We start from the raw sequence: 20235 nt of genomic DNA on the forward strand, positions 1-20235 counted from the left end.
AAATAGAAATTTTAAAAAAAAGCAAACCACAATGAGATACTACTTCATACCCATCGGGATGGCTCTAATAAAGAATGAACAATAGTTAAGTGTTGGTGAGGATATGGAGATACTGGGACTCTTCATACAATGCTGATGGAAATGTGAAATGGTGCAGCTGTTTGGAAAAACCGTTTGGCAGATTCTTCAGAAAGTTAAACATAGAGTTATCGTAGACCCGGCAATTTCACTCCTAGGTTGATAGGAGAAATGAAAACGTGTCTTCACAAAACTTGTACACAAATGTTCATAGCAGCGTTATTCATCATAGTCCAAAAGTGGGAATGCCTCAGAGTCTGTGAATGAGGGAATAAGCATACAATGGAATATTATGTATATTTCCTTCACTTAAAAGGGATGAGATATGAGTAGATGTGTCAACATGGGCGAACCTTGAAAATACGCTAATTGAAAGGAGCCAGATACAAAATGCCACGTATCATATCACTGTACTTTTATAAAATGTTTGCAACGGACAGATCCATGGAGACAGAAAGTGGATAGTGGTTTGTGGTGATCAGGAGAGGGGAAAATGGGAAGTGACAGCTTCATGGACACAGGATTCTTTCTGAGGTGATGAGAACATCCTGGAATTAGATAGTGGTAATATTGTACAACTTTGGAATTTACTACAGCCGTGAAATTCTATACTTCAGAAGATTTTATGGTGTGTGAATTGTTTCAGGTTTGTTTTTTTTAATGTGAAAGATCTGGAGGATTTTTTTTCCCTCTGGGATTCATTGCTGGTGCCAGTTTCTCCTAGTTTTAAAACAGGAGGAAGGGGTGGAGGAATAATATTACTTTGGCCATGGAGACTTTTTAAATGTATTATAAAAGTTGCTAGATGTGCTTGTTCTAAGATTTACGTTTTTCTGTTTCTTGAATATAGTGTATTCTGGTAATCAACCATTACTTTATGGAATATGGTTTCTTTTGTGGGGAGATGGGGGTGCAATAATGTCTGAAATGCTTAATTAAATAGGAGCTCAGTTAAGTAATTTTCTCCATGATATCTTAGACTTTGTTGTTGTTTGGTGGCTAAGTCACATCCGACTCTCCTGCGACTCCATGGTAGACCACGAGGCTCCTTTGTCCATGGGATTTCCCAGGCAAGAATACTAGAGTGAGTTGCCGTTTCCTTCTTCAGGGAATCTTCCCAATGCAGGGATCAAACCTGCGACTTTTGCATTGGCAGGCAGGTTCTTTACCAGTGAGCCATCAGGGACGCCCCCACCTTAGACTTTGTTGTTGTTCAGTCACCCAGTCGTGTCCGACTTTTGGCGACCCCATGGACTGCAGCGTCTGTGTCCCTCATCATCTCCCAAAGTTTGCCCAAGTTCATGTCCGTTGCATCAGTGATGCCATCCAACCATCTCATGCCCTGATGCCCTCTTCTGTCCTCAGTCTTTCCCAGCATCAGGGACTTTTCCAGTGAGTCAGCTGGAGGAGGGAATGGCAAACCGCCACAGTATACTTGCTGTGAGATCTTCATGAACTGTATAAGAAGACCTTAGCGTTTAGAAGCAAGTAAAAACTAAGCCAACCCCATGTCCACGGTGATTTGTACATTGAGATTATTCCTGAGGTATTATTTTGAGGGGTGATTTGTAAGCAGTGAACATGTAGGACTTTAATATTTTAATTTAATTTTTATTTTATTGTATAATAAACAGTTCATACTAATAGTTTTAATTATTTAATAGTCATTTCTTTTGGGGAAAAATTGTGCATTTTAAAAATAAATTATTAACCATTCATTAAACAAATAAAGCATTTTGTTTGTAGGAAAAAAATTTGGATGACAAAGCATATCGTAATATCCAGGAACTAGAAAATTATGCTGAAAATACACAGAGTTCTCTTCTTTATCTAACACTAGAAATATTGGGTAAGTTTTGTGTTTTTTTTTCTATTTTATACTTCTCTTTCTTAAAGAAAATACTTTTTTTTAATTGAAGTATAGTTGATCTATATCATTATGTTAATTTCAGGTATACAGGAAAGTGATTCAGTTATATATATACATTTTTTTTTCAGATTCTTTTTCATTGTAGTTATTACACGATACTCAATATAGTTCCCTGTGCTAAATCCTTGTTGTTTATTCTGTATATAAGGATGAGCATCTGTTAATCCCATGCTCCTAATTTATCCGTCCCACTTCTTTCCCCTTTGGTAACTATAAGTTTGTTTTCTAAGTCTGTAAGTCTTTCTTACAGACTTTCTTGTAAATAAGTTCATTTGTATTATTTTTTAGTTTCCACATATAAGTGAAATTATATAATATTGGTCTTTGTCTGATTTACTTTACTCAGTATGATAATCTCTAATCCATCCATGTTGCTGCAAATGGCAATATTTCATTCTTCTTTTATGGCTGAGTCATATTCCATTGTAGGTATATACCACATCTTTATCTGTTAATCTGCTGATGGACATTGAGGTTGTTTCTATGTTTTGGCTATTGTAAATAGTGTTGCTGTGAAAATTTGGGTGCATATATCTTTTCAAATGAGAGTTTTCATTTTTTCCGGATATATGCCTGGGCGTAAACTTGCTGGATCATATGGTAACTCTGTTATTAGTTTTTAAGGAACCTCCATACTGTTAACATAACACCTTTTATACTTCACTCTTTCTTAATTGACAGTCTAACCAGTTTAACGTTAAAATTTTTCTTTGCACCAACTATAAAGGACTAGCTTTTCTTTTTCTTTTGAGGTAGAAAGGGAATATAATATATACCTTTCTTTGGAATGGAATGCAGACTAATAAAAATACCCAGATTCTCGTAAAAGTACTTTTGCTGCCTCATGCTATAATTAATAATCTGGTAATTGCAGATGATTTTACTTTTTTATGCAACCCTTACTGTTTGGAAGACCTGTGACCTGACTCCTTTCTTCTCTGTCAATAATACTTTCCCATGTTTAAGACAGGAGAAGGAAATGGCAACCCACTCCAGTACTCTAGCCTGGAAAATCCCAGGGATGGGGGAGCCTGGTAGGCTGCAGTCCATGGGATCACTAGGAGTCGGACACGACTGAGCGACTTCACTTTCACTTTCATGCATTGGAGAAGGATATGGCAACCAACTCCAGTATTCTTGCCTGGAAAATCCCAGGGACAGGGGAACCTGGTGGGCTGCCGTCTATGGGGTCGCACAGAGTCGGACACAACTGAAGCGACTTAGCAGCAGTAGCAGCAGCGTGTTTAAGACAAAGGTTGAGGAAATAAAACTCTAACTTTTTATGAGATTTTTCTTAAAAAAAATAAAAACCAAAACCTAAAACTATGGAGTTTAGATATTTTTGCTGCTTTGACTCTATTCTAAATTGGTGAGGGCTTATTGTCATGAGGATTGTAATGGAATTATTTGAGGCAAGGACAATACCATCCATTTGAAGAAAGCAATATGTCTTTCAGTGCAGTCGCTCAGTTGTGTCCGACTCTTTGCGACCCTGTGAATCACAGCACGCCAGGCCTCCCTGTCCGTCACCAACTCCCGGAGTTCACTTAAACTCATGTCCATCGAGTCGGTGATGCCATCCAGCCATCTCATTCTCTGTCGTCCCCGTCTCCTCCCTCCCCCAATCCTTCCCAGCGTCAGAGTCATTTCCAGTGAGTCAACTCGTCGCATGAGGTGGCCAAAGTATTGCAGTTTCAGCTTTAGCATCAGTCCTTCCAATGAACACCCAGGATTGATCTCCTCTAGAATGGACTGTTTGGATCTCCTTGCAGTATAAGGGACTCTCAAGAGTCTTCTCCAACACCACAGTTCAAAAGCATCAATCCTTCGGCGATCAGCTTTCTTCACAGTCCAACTCTCACATCCATACATGACCACGGGAAAAACCATAGCCTTGACTAGATGGACTTGGTTGGCAAAGTAATGTCTCTGCTTTTTAATATGCTGTCTAGGTTGGTCATAACCTTCCTTCCAAGGAGTAAGTGTCTTTTAATTTCATGGCTGCACTCAGCATCTGCAGTGATTTTGGAGCCCAAAAAATAAAGTCTGACACTGTTTCCACTGTTTCCCCATCTATTTCCCATGAAGTGATGGGACCAGATGCATGATCTTTGTTTTCTGAATGTTGAGCTTCAAGCCAACCTTTTCACTCTCCTCTTTCACTTTCATCAAGAGGCTTTTTAGTTCCTCCTCACTTTCTGTCATGAATATGTCTTTGTGTCAGCCTAAAAGAATAATCCAAGTCCTTACTCAATTTCCCAGGCCTGTTCTGCCTGCCCATTCAGTGACATGTTTGCCAACGCAGTGAAAGGAGGGAGCAAAGAGCAGAAAGTTTGTTAAGCATATACTTAAAATGAGGTCATATGGAAATTGCACTGAAGAGAAGAAATGCACGACTTGCAGTGTTTTCCACAAGAGCTGATTAAAATTCCAAATGTGCTCTTGGTATGCTGTTGTCTGAGGAAACTTCTATTTAAAAGTTGACGTTCAGAAACCTGTTACTGGTAAATGATCAGCCTGTCTTTATGCCCAGTTTTGCTCACATAAATCCTGTTTTTCAGATATGAAACCCAGGATAAACACCTTTTACATGTTAAGTTGATTTCCCTATGCTGCTTGTATGGACTTGTTATGCATTTAAAGAGAAAAGAGCAACCTAATTGTTAGATTTCTGAAATCATAGGCATAAAGGATCTTCATGCAGACCATGCTGCCAGTCACATTGGAAAAGCACAAGGCATTGTCACTTGCTTGAGAGCCACACCCTATCACGGTAGCAGAAGAAGGGTGTTCCTTCCCATGGATATTTGTATGCTGGTAAGGCAGTTACTTGTACTCCTAATTATTTACCTTAAAAACATGGGGAGGGACATTCTCTTCTTGGTTCTTTAGTCTGTTCTGGTAACTTCTTTGAAATGCATGCTTATTGCATTTTTGCTCCAGAGTTATCAAATCAGAGTTGTATCAGTCAGGCGTTTTAGGTCGTGGTGGTAAGAAGGTCCAGAGAAGCTCCCTTGGTGTAGCCTCACTCCCTTCCAGGCACTTACATAATTATTCCTAATGTTCACCTTAGCCTGTTCTTTTATTTTAAAGGAGGAAGTAATCCTTAAGAAAGAATACTGTTTATGAGAACCTTTGTTTTCTGGATGAGGTTCATTACTGTCTGTTCTTTTAAACTTCTTGTCTGTTTGTTTATTTTGTTCCAGGTACAACTGTCGTTCCTTAGCGTCTTGTTGTATGTTCTTCTAGGAGAGACAGTGTTTGTGTGTGACACGTACATACAGCTGTAGTTTAAAAACCAGAAGAGGCATTTTACTGTACATATTGTTCTGCCTGTTGTCTTGAGCTGAGTTAGTTTAAAGTGCGCTTTTTGATTCCTGATGCAATGTGCATTTTCCTCCGTAGCATGGTGTTTCACAGGAGGATTTTCTACGGAGGAGTCAAGATAGAAATGTGAGAGACGTGGTATATGACGTTGCCAGCCAGGCACACTTGCACCTAAAGCACGTAAGTAGCTTCCTTTGGCCAAATCATTGAAGAAACCATCATTTCTAGCTGTGGCTACTCCTAACGTGTGGTTGTAGCGTTTTCTGTTTAACAGTGTGTATCCATTGCTCACTGAAATCCCAGCAGATGTATCTCAGGGACTATTGTAGACTTTTTCCACTTTTTAAAAATCCCCCTTTCTCCTTCCCAGCTTCCTCTGTGAGGCTCCTCTGGGACCCGTCCACCCACTGTTTGTCTCTCAGGGGAGAGTGTGTCTTCCTGCCTGGTCAAGGCTGATGCCTCTCCTCATCTGCCCTTCCAGGACTTTCTGTCCTCAGCAGTTCCCAGCTGGTGTTTTCAGCTGGCCTCTCTGACAGCTTTCCCCATTTATCTTCGAGTTTGTTGCTACTGCTCTCATCGGGCAGCCCGGGGGGCCCTTCTGTTTCTTTCTTTTCCCTCCCAGTTATCCTTTTTTGAATACATGTTCTACGTTTATTTTTACCTTGAGGCCCTCACCACTGTGACCCTGTTCACTGGGCTATAATTTGGCTTCCGTCCTGCATACTCTAATAATCATCTCTAGTAATCATTTCCTATTGCCACATTTGAAAGAGTGTCTGATTTATTGCATTCTTAAACCCTCTTGGTAGCTTCACCCTGACTGCTTCCAGGATATGAGTGAATGCTATAGGAACTGCAGGGGAGTCCAAAGGGCTGCGTCTTTCCTGTGGCTCAGTCTTATTTCATACCTGCGACATCTCCTAACAGAGATTTGTAAGAGGGAAATCATGTCACCAAAACCATGGTGGTCTTTGAATCTTGCAGGTATACTCATTCGCAGTATACAATGTAAGAGCAAATTTGTTGCAAATTTTTGTAACTTATCTAGTTTGCTCCGTCAAAATAGTTTCTGAAATTAAAATTTCCACTTAAGTTATTAAAGCCCAGAAAGTGCAAAGAAGTGATTCTTGTATTTAATACTTTGTGGTTGTTCATTCGCTCAGTCGTGTCCGACTCTGCAACCCCGTGGACTGCAGCACGCCAGGCCTCCCTGTCCTTCATTATCTCCCTGAGTTTGCTCAAACTCAGGTCCATTGAGTCGGTGATGCCATCCAACCATCTCATCCTCTGTCATCCCCTTCTCCTCCTGCCTCAATCTTTGCCAGCATCAGTCTTTTCAGATGAGTCAGTTCATCACATCAGGTGGCCAAAGTGTTGGAACTTTGGCTTCAGCATCAGTCCTTCCAATGAATATTCAGGGTTGATTTCCTTTAGGATTGACTCGTTTGATTTCCTTGTAGTCCAAGGGACTCTCAAGAGTCTTCTCCAACACCACAGTTCAAAAGCATCAGTTCTCTGGCTTGGTCTAGTTCTCACATCCGTACATGACTACTGGAAAAACCACAACTTTGATTATATGGATCTTTGGTGGCAAAGTAATGTCTCTGCTTTTTAATATGCTGTCTAGGTTTAATACTTACCAATTAATTTAATACTTACCAACTAATTCAGCCATAATAAGTCATTAAAAAATAAAGAGTATCTGATTTAGGGAGGGTAGATTTTTATATGTATATATGTGAATGTATATACATACACATATATACATATAATGAGCTTCCCCAGTGGCTTAGCAGTAAAGAATTCATCTGTGATGCAGGAGATGCGGATTCGATCCCTGGCTCAGGAAATCCCCTAGAGGAGGGCATGGCAACCCGCTCCAGTATTCTTGCCTGAAAAATCCTATGGACAGAGGAGCCTGGTGGGCTACAGTCCATGGAGTCGCAAAGAGTTGGACACGACTGCAGTGACTGAGCACAGCACATAGCACACACATAACAGGGGAAGAAGCAACTAGACTTGATAACTGATTGGATTGTAGCAGGGTCAGGGAGCAGGAAAATCGAAGGTTTCATGAAGTTCAAATATAGATTATGCTGGTGCCAGTCAGAGACTGCAGTAGAAAAGCAGTGGTGTGCTGACTACTGATCAGTAGTCTTCTGGGCATCACTGAATTTAAGGAGATTCGAGGGCATTTAAGGAAGTGGGGCAAAATGCAGATTGCAGGATGATGACTTTAAGAGGAGGTCAGAACTGGAGATCGGAGAAGGCACTGGCGACCCACTCCAGTACTCCTGCCTGGAAGCTCCCATGGATGGAGGAGCCTGGTAGGCTGCAGTCCATGGGATCCCTAAGAGTCGGACACTATTGAGTGACTTCACTTTCAGTTTTCACTTTTATGCGTTGGAGAAGGAAATGGCAACCCACTCCAGTGTTCTTGCCTGGAGAATCCCGGGAATGGAGGAGCCTGGTGGGCTGCTGTCTATGGGGTTACACAGAGTCGGACACGACTGATGTGACTTAGCAGCAGAACTGGAGATACAGCCTGGGGAGTCATCCAGATGGAAGGCTTAGGGTTAAAGCTCCAGGTGTGGATATGCTGTTGTCCAAAGAGTGTATATTTGGACAAGAAGGCCAAAGGCCAAACCTTGAAACCACCTCCAGTTCTCAGGTAGGAAGAGAAAGGGGCATTTATTAGGAAGAAGGAGAATTCGGAGTCAGTGTCTTGGAAACCTAAGGGAGGAGCAGCTTCCAAGAACGGGAAATACTAAAGTCCTGCATTCCTCAGAGAGATTGAAGAGAAAAGACGGGTATGCTGATCAGTAAATTGTGAATGATCTAGAAGAGAACGATTTTAGTAGATGGAGTAAAGCGGAGTACAGTGGGTTGAGAAGGGGGTCAGGGAGTAGAAGCAGTTTCTGACGATGTAAACAAAGGCCTGTAGACAGAAGTGGGCTTGGGGAGGGCGGAGGGTGGGCATTACTCCAGGTGGCTCGAGGCTCTGTAGTCCAGGGCAGTAGGGAGCTGGGTTGGATAGGTGAGATTAGATTCAAGATGCGGAGGCCTTTGAATTCTAAGATGAGTAGTTGAGACATGATCTATCAGGGAGTTAAGTTAAACAATGACTTTCTGACATTAATTTGACTATTTGTGTGACATGAATTAAAGGTTCAGTTCAGTTCAGTTGCTCAGTCGTGTCCAACTCTTTGAGACCCCGTGAATCACAAAAAGCCAGGCCTCCCTGTCCATCACCAACTCCCGGAGTTCACTCAAACTCACCTCCGTTGTGTTGGTGATGCCATCCAGCCATCTCATTCTCTGTCGTCCCCTTCTCCTCCTGCCCCCAATCCCTCCCAGCATCAGAGTCTAGGGGAACACAGAAGCAGGAAGCGTGGCTGGGAGGGTCTTCTATTCATCTAGATGAGAGAGGCTGACGTCCAGGCTGGGGAGGGGCTGGGACTGGTATGCAAATACAGTCGACCCTTGCACAACCACAGGGCTTAGGGTGCATTTGAAAATCCACATATAATTTACAGGTGGCCTTCTGTATCCAGGGTTCCTCTGTGTGTTGGGAGGTGTGGCACTGATGGTCAAAGTTGTGGCAGCTGGAAATGCCAAAACCAAATGTCAGAAAGAATAGAATTCTTGGGACTTCCCTGGTGGTCCAGTGACTAAAACTCCATGTTCCCAATGCAGGGGGCCTGGGTTCGGTTCCCTGGTCAGGGACCTAGATCCCACGTGCCGCAGCTGAAGATGCTGCATGCCACAAAACCTGGCAGAGTCAAATAAAATAAAATTTTTTTTTTTTTAAGGAAGAATAGAATTCTTGATATAGTGCCTTTTCCTGATTTCTTTGGGTTTGGCAAGTTAGTCTCAACCAGCAGGAGATAACTGTTTTCTTGTTTTCCGGAAAGGCCCCCTGGCTGTGCTGTTCGAGACTGCTGGTGTTGCTTTGTGTTCGCTTTCAGAGGGAGAGGGTTAATTTCCAGAAATATTTGTCTTTCAAGCCAGTTTTCTTTTGTCTTCCTTTTTTAGGCTAGGTCCTTCCACAGAAGTGTTCCTGTGAAAGCATTTCCTGCTTTTCTTCAGACTGTAAGTAGATTAACAGAGCAAGTTGTTTAATTAATAAAGCAGATGTGCATAGTCTTCTTTTTTTTTTTTTTTAATAGGGTTTCCAGTGCAGTTCTTTAGTCTGTAGTATTTGTTTTTGTTTTCATCCCTTAGGGCGGGTTTTGTTAGTTAACATTTTGCTCTTGGTCAGGGTCATACCTGTGTTCCCCAGAGGCAGGTGAGTGGAATTGTCATTGGCGCTGACTACAGCTGGAGCGCATTGGTTTGAATCTGCTTGGTCACTTACTGTGGAACAAGTTCCTTAATCATTATGTTCCTCAGTTTACTCATAGGTAAAATGGGAATCACAGGAGAACCACCTGATAGGAGTGTTAGGCTGCTTCTAGCCATATAAGTATGACTTAATGGTGTACTTATTAATTTTTTCTCAGTAGTGACCGTATCCTAGCACTGGTCCCTGAGAGTGCAGTGCTGAGCTGGCTGCGTCAGAATCATCTCGGAAAGCCTCTTCAAAAGTACTGATTCCTGGGGTCGTCTTACTGAGACTCACACTCTTGGGGTTGTGGGGCTGCATTCCTAAGAGGATTTGTGATGCTTTTTATTTCTTTAATTACCTGGGTGATTCTGATGTGTAGCCAGGTTCAGGAACCATTGTTGTAAAATACATTAAAAAAATGAGAATAACTTCTGGTTAGTAGCACCTATTATGGGAAACAGGTTCTGAGCTAGATCATCTCTTACATTATTCTTCAGTGTAGTTTACTTCATTTTGTACACCAAGGTTCAAAGATTTGTGATGTTTGAAAATGGGAAACTCAAGCATTTTCTTCTGTACCGAACATACCTTCTACCTTTCTCCCTAAAATATGTTCAAAGATTCACTTCTGTCCCTTGACATCTTTTGTCCTAGGTCTCAGATCTGAGTGTCTGAAATCATTTCGTTTCTTTACTGAGTTTACTTATTATGAAAGTAATACATTAATATTTTAAATGTTCACATAACAAGAGGCAAAAGAAGAAATTGGAATCTTTTCTTAATTCCATCCTTTCCAGAGATAGTGTCTGTTCATCTTTTTGGACTTTTTACATTGATATAATTATACACGTGTTTTTGGTATAAATGAGATGTCAAGCCTCTGTATGTCAACATGTTCTAAATCACCATTTTTAATTGTTATTTATTTGATCATTTGGTGATGTACCATCACCTGTTTTGACTTATAAGCCCCAAGAAGGTTAAAGACTGTTTTGTTCACTTTTGTGGAAAAAAAGATTGTTCTTAACTCTGGTTGTCCGTCGGAATCACGTAGGGGAACTTTTAAAACAATGTTGGACTTATCTCTAAACCAACTAAATCACAGTATCTAAGAGGTGGGGTCTAGGCATTGATACCACTTACAAGTTCCCCCAGAAATCATGAAGTGCAGTTAGGCCAAGAACCAGTCTCTTGGGCTGGTGGCGTGGTCCCTGGGCTGGCAGTATCTGCCTGGGGTCCTGTTGGAAATGCAGATTTGGGGGTCCACCGCAGACCTAATGGATCAGAGACTCCTGGGGCTGGAGCCCCGTTCTCAGTTTCCAAACTGCGAGGAGAAAGTGGCGGGACTGCATGACAGTCCCAGGGAGCTGCTGCTGTCCTACTCCTCATTCCAGCCGGGGCGCGTCTCACCCCATGTGCTTTGTGTGTGGAGCATCTGTTAATTACTTCTTCAGCGAAAAGGTTCTGCTGTTTAAAAATGACTTGAAAGTGACTCATCCTGGGTAGCATATATTGTTCTCTACAGATGAGGTTTTCAGAAAAGTGAAGTGCTAGTGAAAGTCGCTCAGTCGTGTCCGACTCTTTGTGACCTCATGGACTATACAGTCCATGGAATTCTCCAGACTAGAATCCTGGAGTGGGTAGCCTTTCCCTTCTCCAAGGGATCTTCCCAACCCAGGGATCAAACCCAGGTCTCCGGCTTTGCAGGAGGATTCTTTACCAGCTGAGCCACAAGGGAAGCCCAAGAACGCTGGAGTGGGTAAGCCTATCCCTTCTCCAGCAGATCTTTCCAACCCAGGAATCGAACAAGGGTCTCCTGCATTGCAGGCGAATTCTTTATCAGCTGAGCTACCAGAGAAGCCCAGGGTTCAGAAGCTACATTCAGAAATTATAAGATCTTTGAAAATTTCACAATGAATTTGTTACCTTGAACAATTTATTTGCCATTAGCCAGACTTTGCTTGGAGAAGGAAATGGCAGCCCACTCCAGTATTCTTGCCTGGAGAATCCCATGGGCAGAGGTGCCTGGTGGGCTGCAGTCCATGGGCTTGCAAAGAGTCAGACACGACTGAGCGCCTCAGTCACTTACTCAGACTTTGAACCAAATCCTGATTTGTGAATGCTTAGCTGAGCTCTAATTTTGAGGTCTGTTTCATTTGTATTTCAGTGAAATCTCCTGATTATAAAAGCAATATATTCTCATAATAGAGATTTGGACAATATAAAAAGAATATTAGAAGAAAAATAATTACCGTAAATAAATAGCACAGTTCCTGGACCCAGAGATAAAAGCTATTTACTCTGTTCTTTTTTTTTTTTTTTAATGAATTTCTGTGTGTATTTAAAATCACACTTTATATGGTAGTGTCCTATTTATCAAGCATTTAACCACAACATTAAAAATATTTATTAATATTTAATGGCTGTATAATTCTTTATTATGTGCTTGCACCTAAATTTCAGTAACTATTCCTATAATTGGATATTATAAAACTATTAAAATGTACATAATAAAATTCTTAGAGATGAAAAGTTAATCACAATATATTGAGTGATTCAAAAAAGCAGGTTACAGTAGAGTCCAGTGGTTGAGAGTCCTGCTTCCAATTCAGGGGACACGCAGGTTTGATCCCTGGTCTAGGAAGATTCAACATGCTGCAGGGCAGCTCAGCCTGTCACCACAGCTAGAGAAGCCTGCATGCCACCGTGACGCTCTCACACAGCGAGAAAATGAGTTACAGAACACTATGAGTAATAGGAGCTTTTCCCCCCAAACCAAAGAGAACATGTGAGAGTCCACTGAAATACCTTCAAAGGTTTTTCCTTCATTCTCTTTTAAAGTGTTTTTTATTTGATATCTACAAATGAATGTATCTATATATGTATGCATGTACTGTGAAGCATAACATAATGAATACCCATGAACTCACTGCTCCATCCGGAAACTGGAATGTTGCTGTTTCATTGCGCTCATGTGTTTTCCCCTTCTCATCCCCTTACTTCTGCCTTCCTCCTCCAACTAGCTGTCCTGGACTTGGTATTTATTGTTCTAAAAATGCTTTTCCCATTTTATGTATTCCTAACCAGTATGTTGCTTAGTTTTGTTTTTGAGCTTTATAAAAGTGGATCATTTTCTGTTTATTTCTTCTAGGTTACATACACACACACACACACATAATGTTGCTAAGATTTATCCATATTATTCCATCTAAATACATTTTAATATTTCATCATGCAAACACTTTATTTATCTGTTTCTATCAAAGAACTTCTGCACTGTTTCCAGGTCTTTCTGTAGCTGTGTGCATTGATGCACATACCTGATGTGTGTATATAAGTTGAGAGATTCAGAAGTAGAGACTGAATTGATATGAAAACTTATTCGTTGATAGTGCCTGGGAGAAAACACGGTCCTGTAGAGGAGCCCCAGCCAGCTGTGTGGGACCCCCAGGTTGTGCTGCAGAACTCCAGGGGGCGCTGTGCACGTGGCTGAGCGAGTGGTGGGACCGCTTTGGATGGTGCAGTGCCAAACCAGGTGCTTCTGTGTGTAATGAGAAGTTATTGCAATATGATAAAAATTTACAGATTAGTAACATTGAAAACCGTGAAGAGCACTGCCCATCGACAGTGTTTCCAACCTGCCCCCCCGAATCCCAGAGAAAACTTTGCCAAGTTTTGTGTGATGGGGGAGCATGGCATGACCTCTGAGGGACCTGGGATTGTTCTCCCTGGTTGCGGGTTTTCTTCTAACAAGAATATGGAGACTCTGAAGTTTTTCACAAAATACTGTTTTAAACAACTTGGGCTCCCGCTCATGGCACAGTGCATTTCTGTGGAGGTTTGGGGTGTGTGTATGTGTTCCTTTTCCTTAATAGAAACAACCCTTTTGTATTCTGCAGAATCTAGTAATAAGATCTGGCAAATCATTTCTTTTTTACATTTTGACCAGAACACTATAAATTACTATCAGAATTGGCTTGATATTTCTAGTCCTTGCTCTGTGATACAGTTTTACTAGCTGCATAACTTCCAAATTTCTTAAAAGATGTCTTTATTTTCTCTCTTTTAAAAATTCTCGTGTACAGTCTTAGTATGCAGAAGACCATCTCAGGAAGACTAAAGTAGCCTTAATACCTGCTGTTTTTATTTTTGTTTCTTTAAAAGACTTAATCTATATGATCTGGTGACCATTATTCTCTTTTTCCAGGTTGCTCTGGAGGACTATTTAAAGAAAATTCAACAAGTGGATTTTGATCTATTCCACCCATCTTTACAGCGGAAGAATACTTTGCTCCCATTAGCTTTATATGTTCAGTCATGGAGAAAAAGATACTAAAATAATTTCATGGCACTGATATTTATTAGTTTTATGAAAGTGTCCTTAGTTTAGGGTTCTTGTTTACACACAACAGGAACTACTTAAGGAGAAAATGAATTTATTGGGTGAGTGTGTTGGTCACAGAACAGATGAGAAGTTGCTGTGGGGGCAGGGAGCCAGGATTCTGCCCCCGGCCTGGCCCTTGTCACCAGCAGTGCAGACCTTCCCAGGGAGCGAAGCCCCGGGGAGAGCCCCATCCCAGCTGCACTGAGGCTGCAGGCTGTGCTTCTGCCACCAGAGGGCAGGGGGATGGCACCTCCCCTCCCTCTCTCACCATTGCAAAGGAACCAGGACGGGTCTGAAGTAGGGCTGGGTTTGTGTGCTGAGCAGCCACACCCCAGGCATCCAGTGCAGGTGGGAAATGCGTTTATTTAGGGATCACGAAGAGTGAAGTTAGCATCAGTATTCGAGGCCTTTATTTCTCTTAAATTTATTCTTTCCCACCCTGTGAAAATTTGTCCATGATGATAAAATAATTTCTTTCGGGTGGCAGGCTATCAAGGGCTCCAATCCTAATGTGATTTTAGGTCTGGCTGACTTGAAGGCTTTTACTTTTTTGTTTACCTTTCTGCTTCACTCTCTTGTCATCAAGCATCATCATCACGAACAAAATTCTTCTTAACAAAATGTGTGTTAATGTAAATTAAATTAACAAAATTGTGTCAAAAATCCATTAAGGGGATACTCCATTTTTAAAAACTAGTGGACTAGTTGAGCTTCCCAGTTAAAAAGCTCTGTGCCATGTACTTTGACCAGTGTACTCATCTGATCTTCAAAACTATGAAACAAGGAATGTTTTGGGTAATTAAAAAGTTTTAGTTATAAAATACATACTAATTGCAAAAAGCAGAATTATTTGCATCGCTCATAGTTGGCAGATCTGGATTCTGAATGAATCTCTAGCTCCCAGCACCAGAATTACACCCTAGTTTCCTTTTCCTGTGTTTTTAGTGGTCTCGTCTCCTGCCCACTCCGCCTCTGTTGTACCGTTTCTCTGTCCCATCTCAAGTCTATGAATAAGTGCCTACTTCAGCTGTGAGTTAATGATGGCTTAAAATATTACATTTTTGCAAATAAAACTCAGCATTGAGAGCTGCTTAAGAGCAGGAACATTGTTTTATTCTTCCTGGGATCCCTCAGTTCTTAGTACAGCTTCTGATTTGGAGCAAGTGGAGGTTAATAAATGTGTAAAAGAATGACGGTGCAGTGCGGTTGTTTATGTTAGTGTACTTTTGGAGTATACTGACGGTGAAAGAAGATCTTCTTTCTTAATCCCGAGGCTTTAGGGAGCTAAAAGAGGAAAACCCACGGAAATGGGACACATTTCCTCTTGGAATTCTGAATGGTCCAGAGTTGAAAAGTTCATTAGAGACGGTCTTTATTAGTAAGCATTGTCTTTGCGTCTCAGGTTAAACTTGGCAGCAGTTGGCCTCTAAGCATCTTAATTCCTGCCTAAGAAGGGTTAAAAAGAAGGGTTTAAACACTCAACTGGATTACTGGATTTTTTACTGGCTCAGAAGCCAATTTACTGTTAAAAATACTTTCTAAGTCCTTTTAAATTTGATGCTTAGAGATTTGGATGAAGTTTCCAGTCTCCTAGAGATTGAGATAGCTTATTATTCATTGATGTTTACTGTACTATTAATTTCCTGGCATTAAAGATACTCCGTTAGATGGTGCCAGCATTGCTTTTTATTTTTCAGATCTGTTTTTTATTAGAGCATTTAAAGGAGTCATACATTTTTAAACCATTTAAGACACATTTTGATATTGAATAGGTGGAGAGCAACAGATAACAAATGTTAAGCATTAATCTCAATGTAGGTAATGTTGCTTTTCATAAAATATGTTGAATAGTTCCCCAATCAGCTAGCATTAGTTTTTCTGTCCTTTTGGTTGAATCTCTCCTTTTGATGAAAGTTAAATGTCTCCTGAGAAATGAAGCAGCAGTTAACGCTTAGCACAAACTTGCACAGTTGATGTGCTCTGTGCCCCTTTGCTTTAATCTTGACAGTGAAGATGGTCTTTATTTTCCGAAGGATAAAACTGCCTCAGTTCAAGGTTGCACAGCCTTTAGAACTAGAGTCGGATGCTAAACCCACATTAGTTCAATGCCAAAGCTCACAACCCATATATTTTTTACCATTCTTGAGATTGTAAAATAAACAGCCAAGTTTAAAGCTCAAGGGCACATTTTTTTTTTCCAGAAATAAGTATTACTGAATAAATTTAGGTACAAATTGGGCTAAAAAGTATATCTACGTGTATTCTTAACTACAGATTAGAGAAGTAAATAGGCAACTGAAATAGATATTACGTGCTGGTCACTGGGTACACACAGGAGGGACACATAACCACTTTGGAGGTCAAAGGTTTCCCAGAGGAGGGGACACGTGAGGAGTTTCAGGAAGTTGGGGTAGGAGGTAGGCTTTGGGAAGGGGGTGCAGGTGTTGTGGGAGGTCCCAGCTGAGGAAGCAGTAGGGACAAAGGCCAGGAGGCAGAACTGATACAGCCTCTAGCAAGAATCTTAATTGTTTGGCTTCAGTTTACTTAACTGAAAAGAATACAATGTTCAGAGTTCTTAGGAAAGTTCATGACTAAAAAGTGACTACATCTCCTGATCTAGTGAAATGTTTTAAATTAAGATCACCCACTCGGGAGTTTATATCTTGCCTGTTGCACCAGATGCCTCCGTGTCCTTGGATTTGTTTTAGCTGGTATTAATGGGACTTTTCTGAAGACACTGGCCTGATGGATTGCCTTGTCCATAAAGATCCACAGAGGTGTAAACATCATGCTGACAGTTATGAAAACCAAACGTTATCCTGCTGTTTGGAGGACTAATAACAAACCACATGCATCGAGATTTCGGAAGGGTATTGGAGATGGACTGGAAGGAGGGTGGAGGAGGTAGGGAGTGGTTGTGAGACTACCATGAATGCCTTAAGCACTTCACTCTCTCCACTGTCTCCTGCAGTGAACATGTATTTTTTGGGTTATAGCTACAAAGTTCTCTCTAAAGAATTAGAACCTTCAAATGAGAAAAATGATTGTAAGCAAGAAATGTGATGAAATTTATGAAACAGTGAACATATGGACAGATTTTTTTTTGCATCAAGTCTATATACCGATTAAGAGGGTTTGTTCAACAACAAAAAGGATTGATATTTGGCAAATTATTAAATAAGTAACTCATTGTGTAGTATAAGCTGAATAAAGGAATTTTGACAGTTTAGATACATCAGTGTAATGCTGTGAAGTACTGCTCCAAAGGAGCCTGACTGCGTTCAAGCTCCAGTTTCACCACCCCAGCAGCCATGTAACCTCAGCAAGTTATGAGAACCCTCCGGTGCGTCCGTTGTTCCACTTGTAAAATGGGCAGAATCATAGTATCAGCTTCAACATGTAAAAGGCGTCGAAGAGGGACCTACATGGAGTAAGCACTAAATGATGTTGTTAACCTTAGTATGTAGAAGACAGGCACATTTTGATTTCCTGGCACGGCATTTAAAAAAGAAGAAATTTAATACCTTTAGATCGGACAGTTATCAGCATGACCTATTATCTCACTCCCAGCCTGATAAAATTTATGTTACCTGCTTGCTCTGTAAGACTTGAGTTTGCAAACAGTGGTTTAGGAGAATTTGTGAATGATGGATTAATAACAAGTGATTACAAATAATGAGGCTGGGTCCACTAAGTGTAGCCATGAGTTCTCCCTGCAAGCGGACTGCATTTTAACTATTGATTACCTGTCTGTCCCTCGCTCATGCAAAGTTCTTGAGTGCAAGACCATGTTCCATTCATCTCTGTATCCCCAGAACCTATCATAGATCCTGTTGCTGCTCCATAAATCTTTATGGTCTGGATGAATGTGCCACAGTGTAAGGTGGGGTGGTGGGCTCCAAGGAAATGTTAATAGATTGGGGCTTATATGTAAGGGGTGAACTGGAAGTTCATGTCAGAAGGTGGTTAGTGGACAGTGTATTTGGCATTCAAGTGTCTGAACTGTGGGGTAAAATTGAAAAATAGGATGTATGTAAAGAAAGAAGAGTAAGGCTGGAAAGATAAATTATAGACACATTAAGGTGTTTGGGTTTGAAAATGGCATGAAACTTGGAAATACTAGGCCATTCACAAATGGTCCATAATACATGTATTTTGTATATATGTTTATGAATATTATTTGCATTATTTCTGGTGTAATCATATATTTAATAAGTGTACCTTTGGAATCAGATTTTAAATAGAATATCTTTATTCTTACTTGGTAAGTCTATGGGTTGACTCTTTATTACCCAGTATAGATACTGTTTTTCCTTTGAGTTACCCTTCTCTCGTTAAACAGTCCTGCCTTGGTGTTCTGTGTCTTTTCCCTTTTATTTTTAATCACAATTAATCGTCACAGCTGCTTAGTTATATAATAATATCCTGTGTGTTTAAACACAGGCCTACAGATTGAATTTCTCAGAGAGCAAGTTCAAGATGTTTTTAAAACCACAAGATCTCTTTTATGGGTGCTACAAAGATTCTTTGGAGCTCAACATTAATGATTTGAGGAGCTGTTTCATCTCTTTTACGTTTGTTGCTTGTTGCAGTGGTTTTCATCCTGTGTTAATCTTGTAAGTGGACTAATAAGCTGAGAAAGTTCTCATTTGACACAGACACTGGCTCTACTTCGTTCTGGTAAGCTCTTCAGTGTAGTTGTTAGAATTAGATCTGCTTGAATCTCGGTTTGGAGGAGTGTATAATACTGTCTTTACTGAGTGATCATTTTCTAAATTAATGTATTTTATTTTCTTTTTACGCAAGTAACCTACATATGTTCATTACAGAAACCTTGGGGGGTAGAAATAATGCAAAAGCGTAAAGGAAACACATTTTTAAAATCAACTCTAGGGCTCCCCTGGTGTCTCAGTGGTAAAGAGTCCACCTGCCGATGCAGGAGACAAGGGTTCGATCCCTGATCTGGGCAGATCCCACGTGTTGCCGAGGAACTAAACTGGTATATCACAAGTATTGAGCCTGTGCTCTGGACACCAGGAGCTGCGACTGCTGAGCCCGTGTGCCACAACTGTTGAAGCCTGTGCACCCTAGAGTCGGTGCTTTGCAACGAGAAAAGCTACTGCAGTGAGAAGCCCACACGCTGCAACTAGAGAAAGCCCAAGCAGCAATGAAGATCCAGCACAGCCAAAAACAAACAAAATCATAAAAGTAAATAAAATCAATTCTGATTATACTAGGTAAGAGATAGCTACCATTAACATAGTGTTTATGTCTTTGCAATTTTTCCTTGGCGTATATATGGTATACAAAATTGGTGTATTGTGTATAGTATATTTTAGTCTGCGTTTTAGCTGAGTAACACAATTTGAAATAGCAATATTCTTTTTATTCATTAGAACACCATTTTAATTCAGTGGTAAAATGTTCTGTCTCTTATTTTACAATTGTACTCTGAAGTCAAACTTCCCTTTAATAATCAAAGTTTAAGCCACCATCCCATGTAATGTTCTGTGAAAAGCCAGCATAATAACCTTTTCCAATATTTATAAGGTTTTCCTGGGTAGAACAGAACACAAGATTTATGTCCTTACTTCTTGGAACAGCTTCATTTGCCTTTATTTCATTATGGATGAGTTAGAACATCTTTGCATATATGTGAAAGCCATTTGATTATCCTTTGATATAATTCTTTATAGTTTTTGTCTACTTGATTATAAAATATTTTTCTCCCATGATTTTTTTAGTATTTTTTTGTGTTTTGATTTCTTACAGTTAGGTCCAAATGTGTGCTCAGTTGGTCAGTCATGTCTGACTCTTTGTGACCCCATGGACTGTAGCCTGCAAGGTTCCTCTGTCCATGGAATATCCCAGACAAGGATACTGGAGTGGGTTGCCATTTCCTACTCCAGGGGGGTCTTCCTGACCCAGGGTTCAAGCCCACGTCTCTTAGGTCTCCTGCATCTTCTGCATTGGTAGGAGGGGTCTTTACACTGAGCCACCTGGGGAGCCTCACATTTAGGTCCACGTGGGACGAATTTGAAGCAGGATGTGAGGAATAGATCCAAGTGAACTGATAGCATCAGCCGTCTGGAGCATATACTGAATTTCTATCTGTATTTGAATCTGAAGTGTATTTTAAAATGTTAGAGGAGGTCACTTTTTGAAGACATGTTCTCATAACTCCTTTTT

General features: G+C 40.7%; 1 protein-coding gene and 1 non-coding gene across 5 annotated transcripts in view; both read left to right on the forward strand.

Moving 5' to 3' along the window:
* The window catches only part of NDUFAF6 (NADH:ubiquinone oxidoreductase complex assembly factor 6), a 40567-nt gene extending 25431 nt beyond the window's left edge, over positions 1-15136 (forward strand). For all 4 annotated transcript variants that reach the window (XM_055431871.2, XM_055431870.2, XM_088844673.1 and 1 more), the window contains exons 5-9: positions 1825-1927; positions 4692-4825; positions 5414-5515; positions 9371-9427; positions 13870-15136. In XM_055431871.2, the coding sequence (XP_055287846.1) occupies positions 1825-1927; positions 4692-4825; positions 5414-5515; positions 9371-9427; positions 13870-13998 (525 nt within the window). In that variant the 3' untranslated portion in view covers positions 13999-15136. The remainder of the gene's footprint in view (positions 1-1824; positions 1928-4691; positions 4826-5413; positions 5516-9370; positions 9428-13869) is intronic.
* Positions 6120-6254, forward strand: LOC129560580 (small nucleolar RNA SNORA14). The gene has a single exon (XR_008686809.1). It is a non-coding gene; the product is annotated as a small nucleolar RNA SNORA14 (small nucleolar RNA).
* Positions 15137-20235: the final 5099 nt, after the last annotated feature.

This window comes from Moschus berezovskii, chromosome 16, assembly GCF_049115385.1.
Source record: "Moschus berezovskii isolate FMDL1 chromosome 16, NW_MosBer_1.0, whole genome shotgun sequence".
In the NCBI taxonomy this organism is placed as follows: domain Eukaryota; kingdom Metazoa; phylum Chordata; class Mammalia; order Artiodactyla; family Moschidae; genus Moschus; species Moschus berezovskii.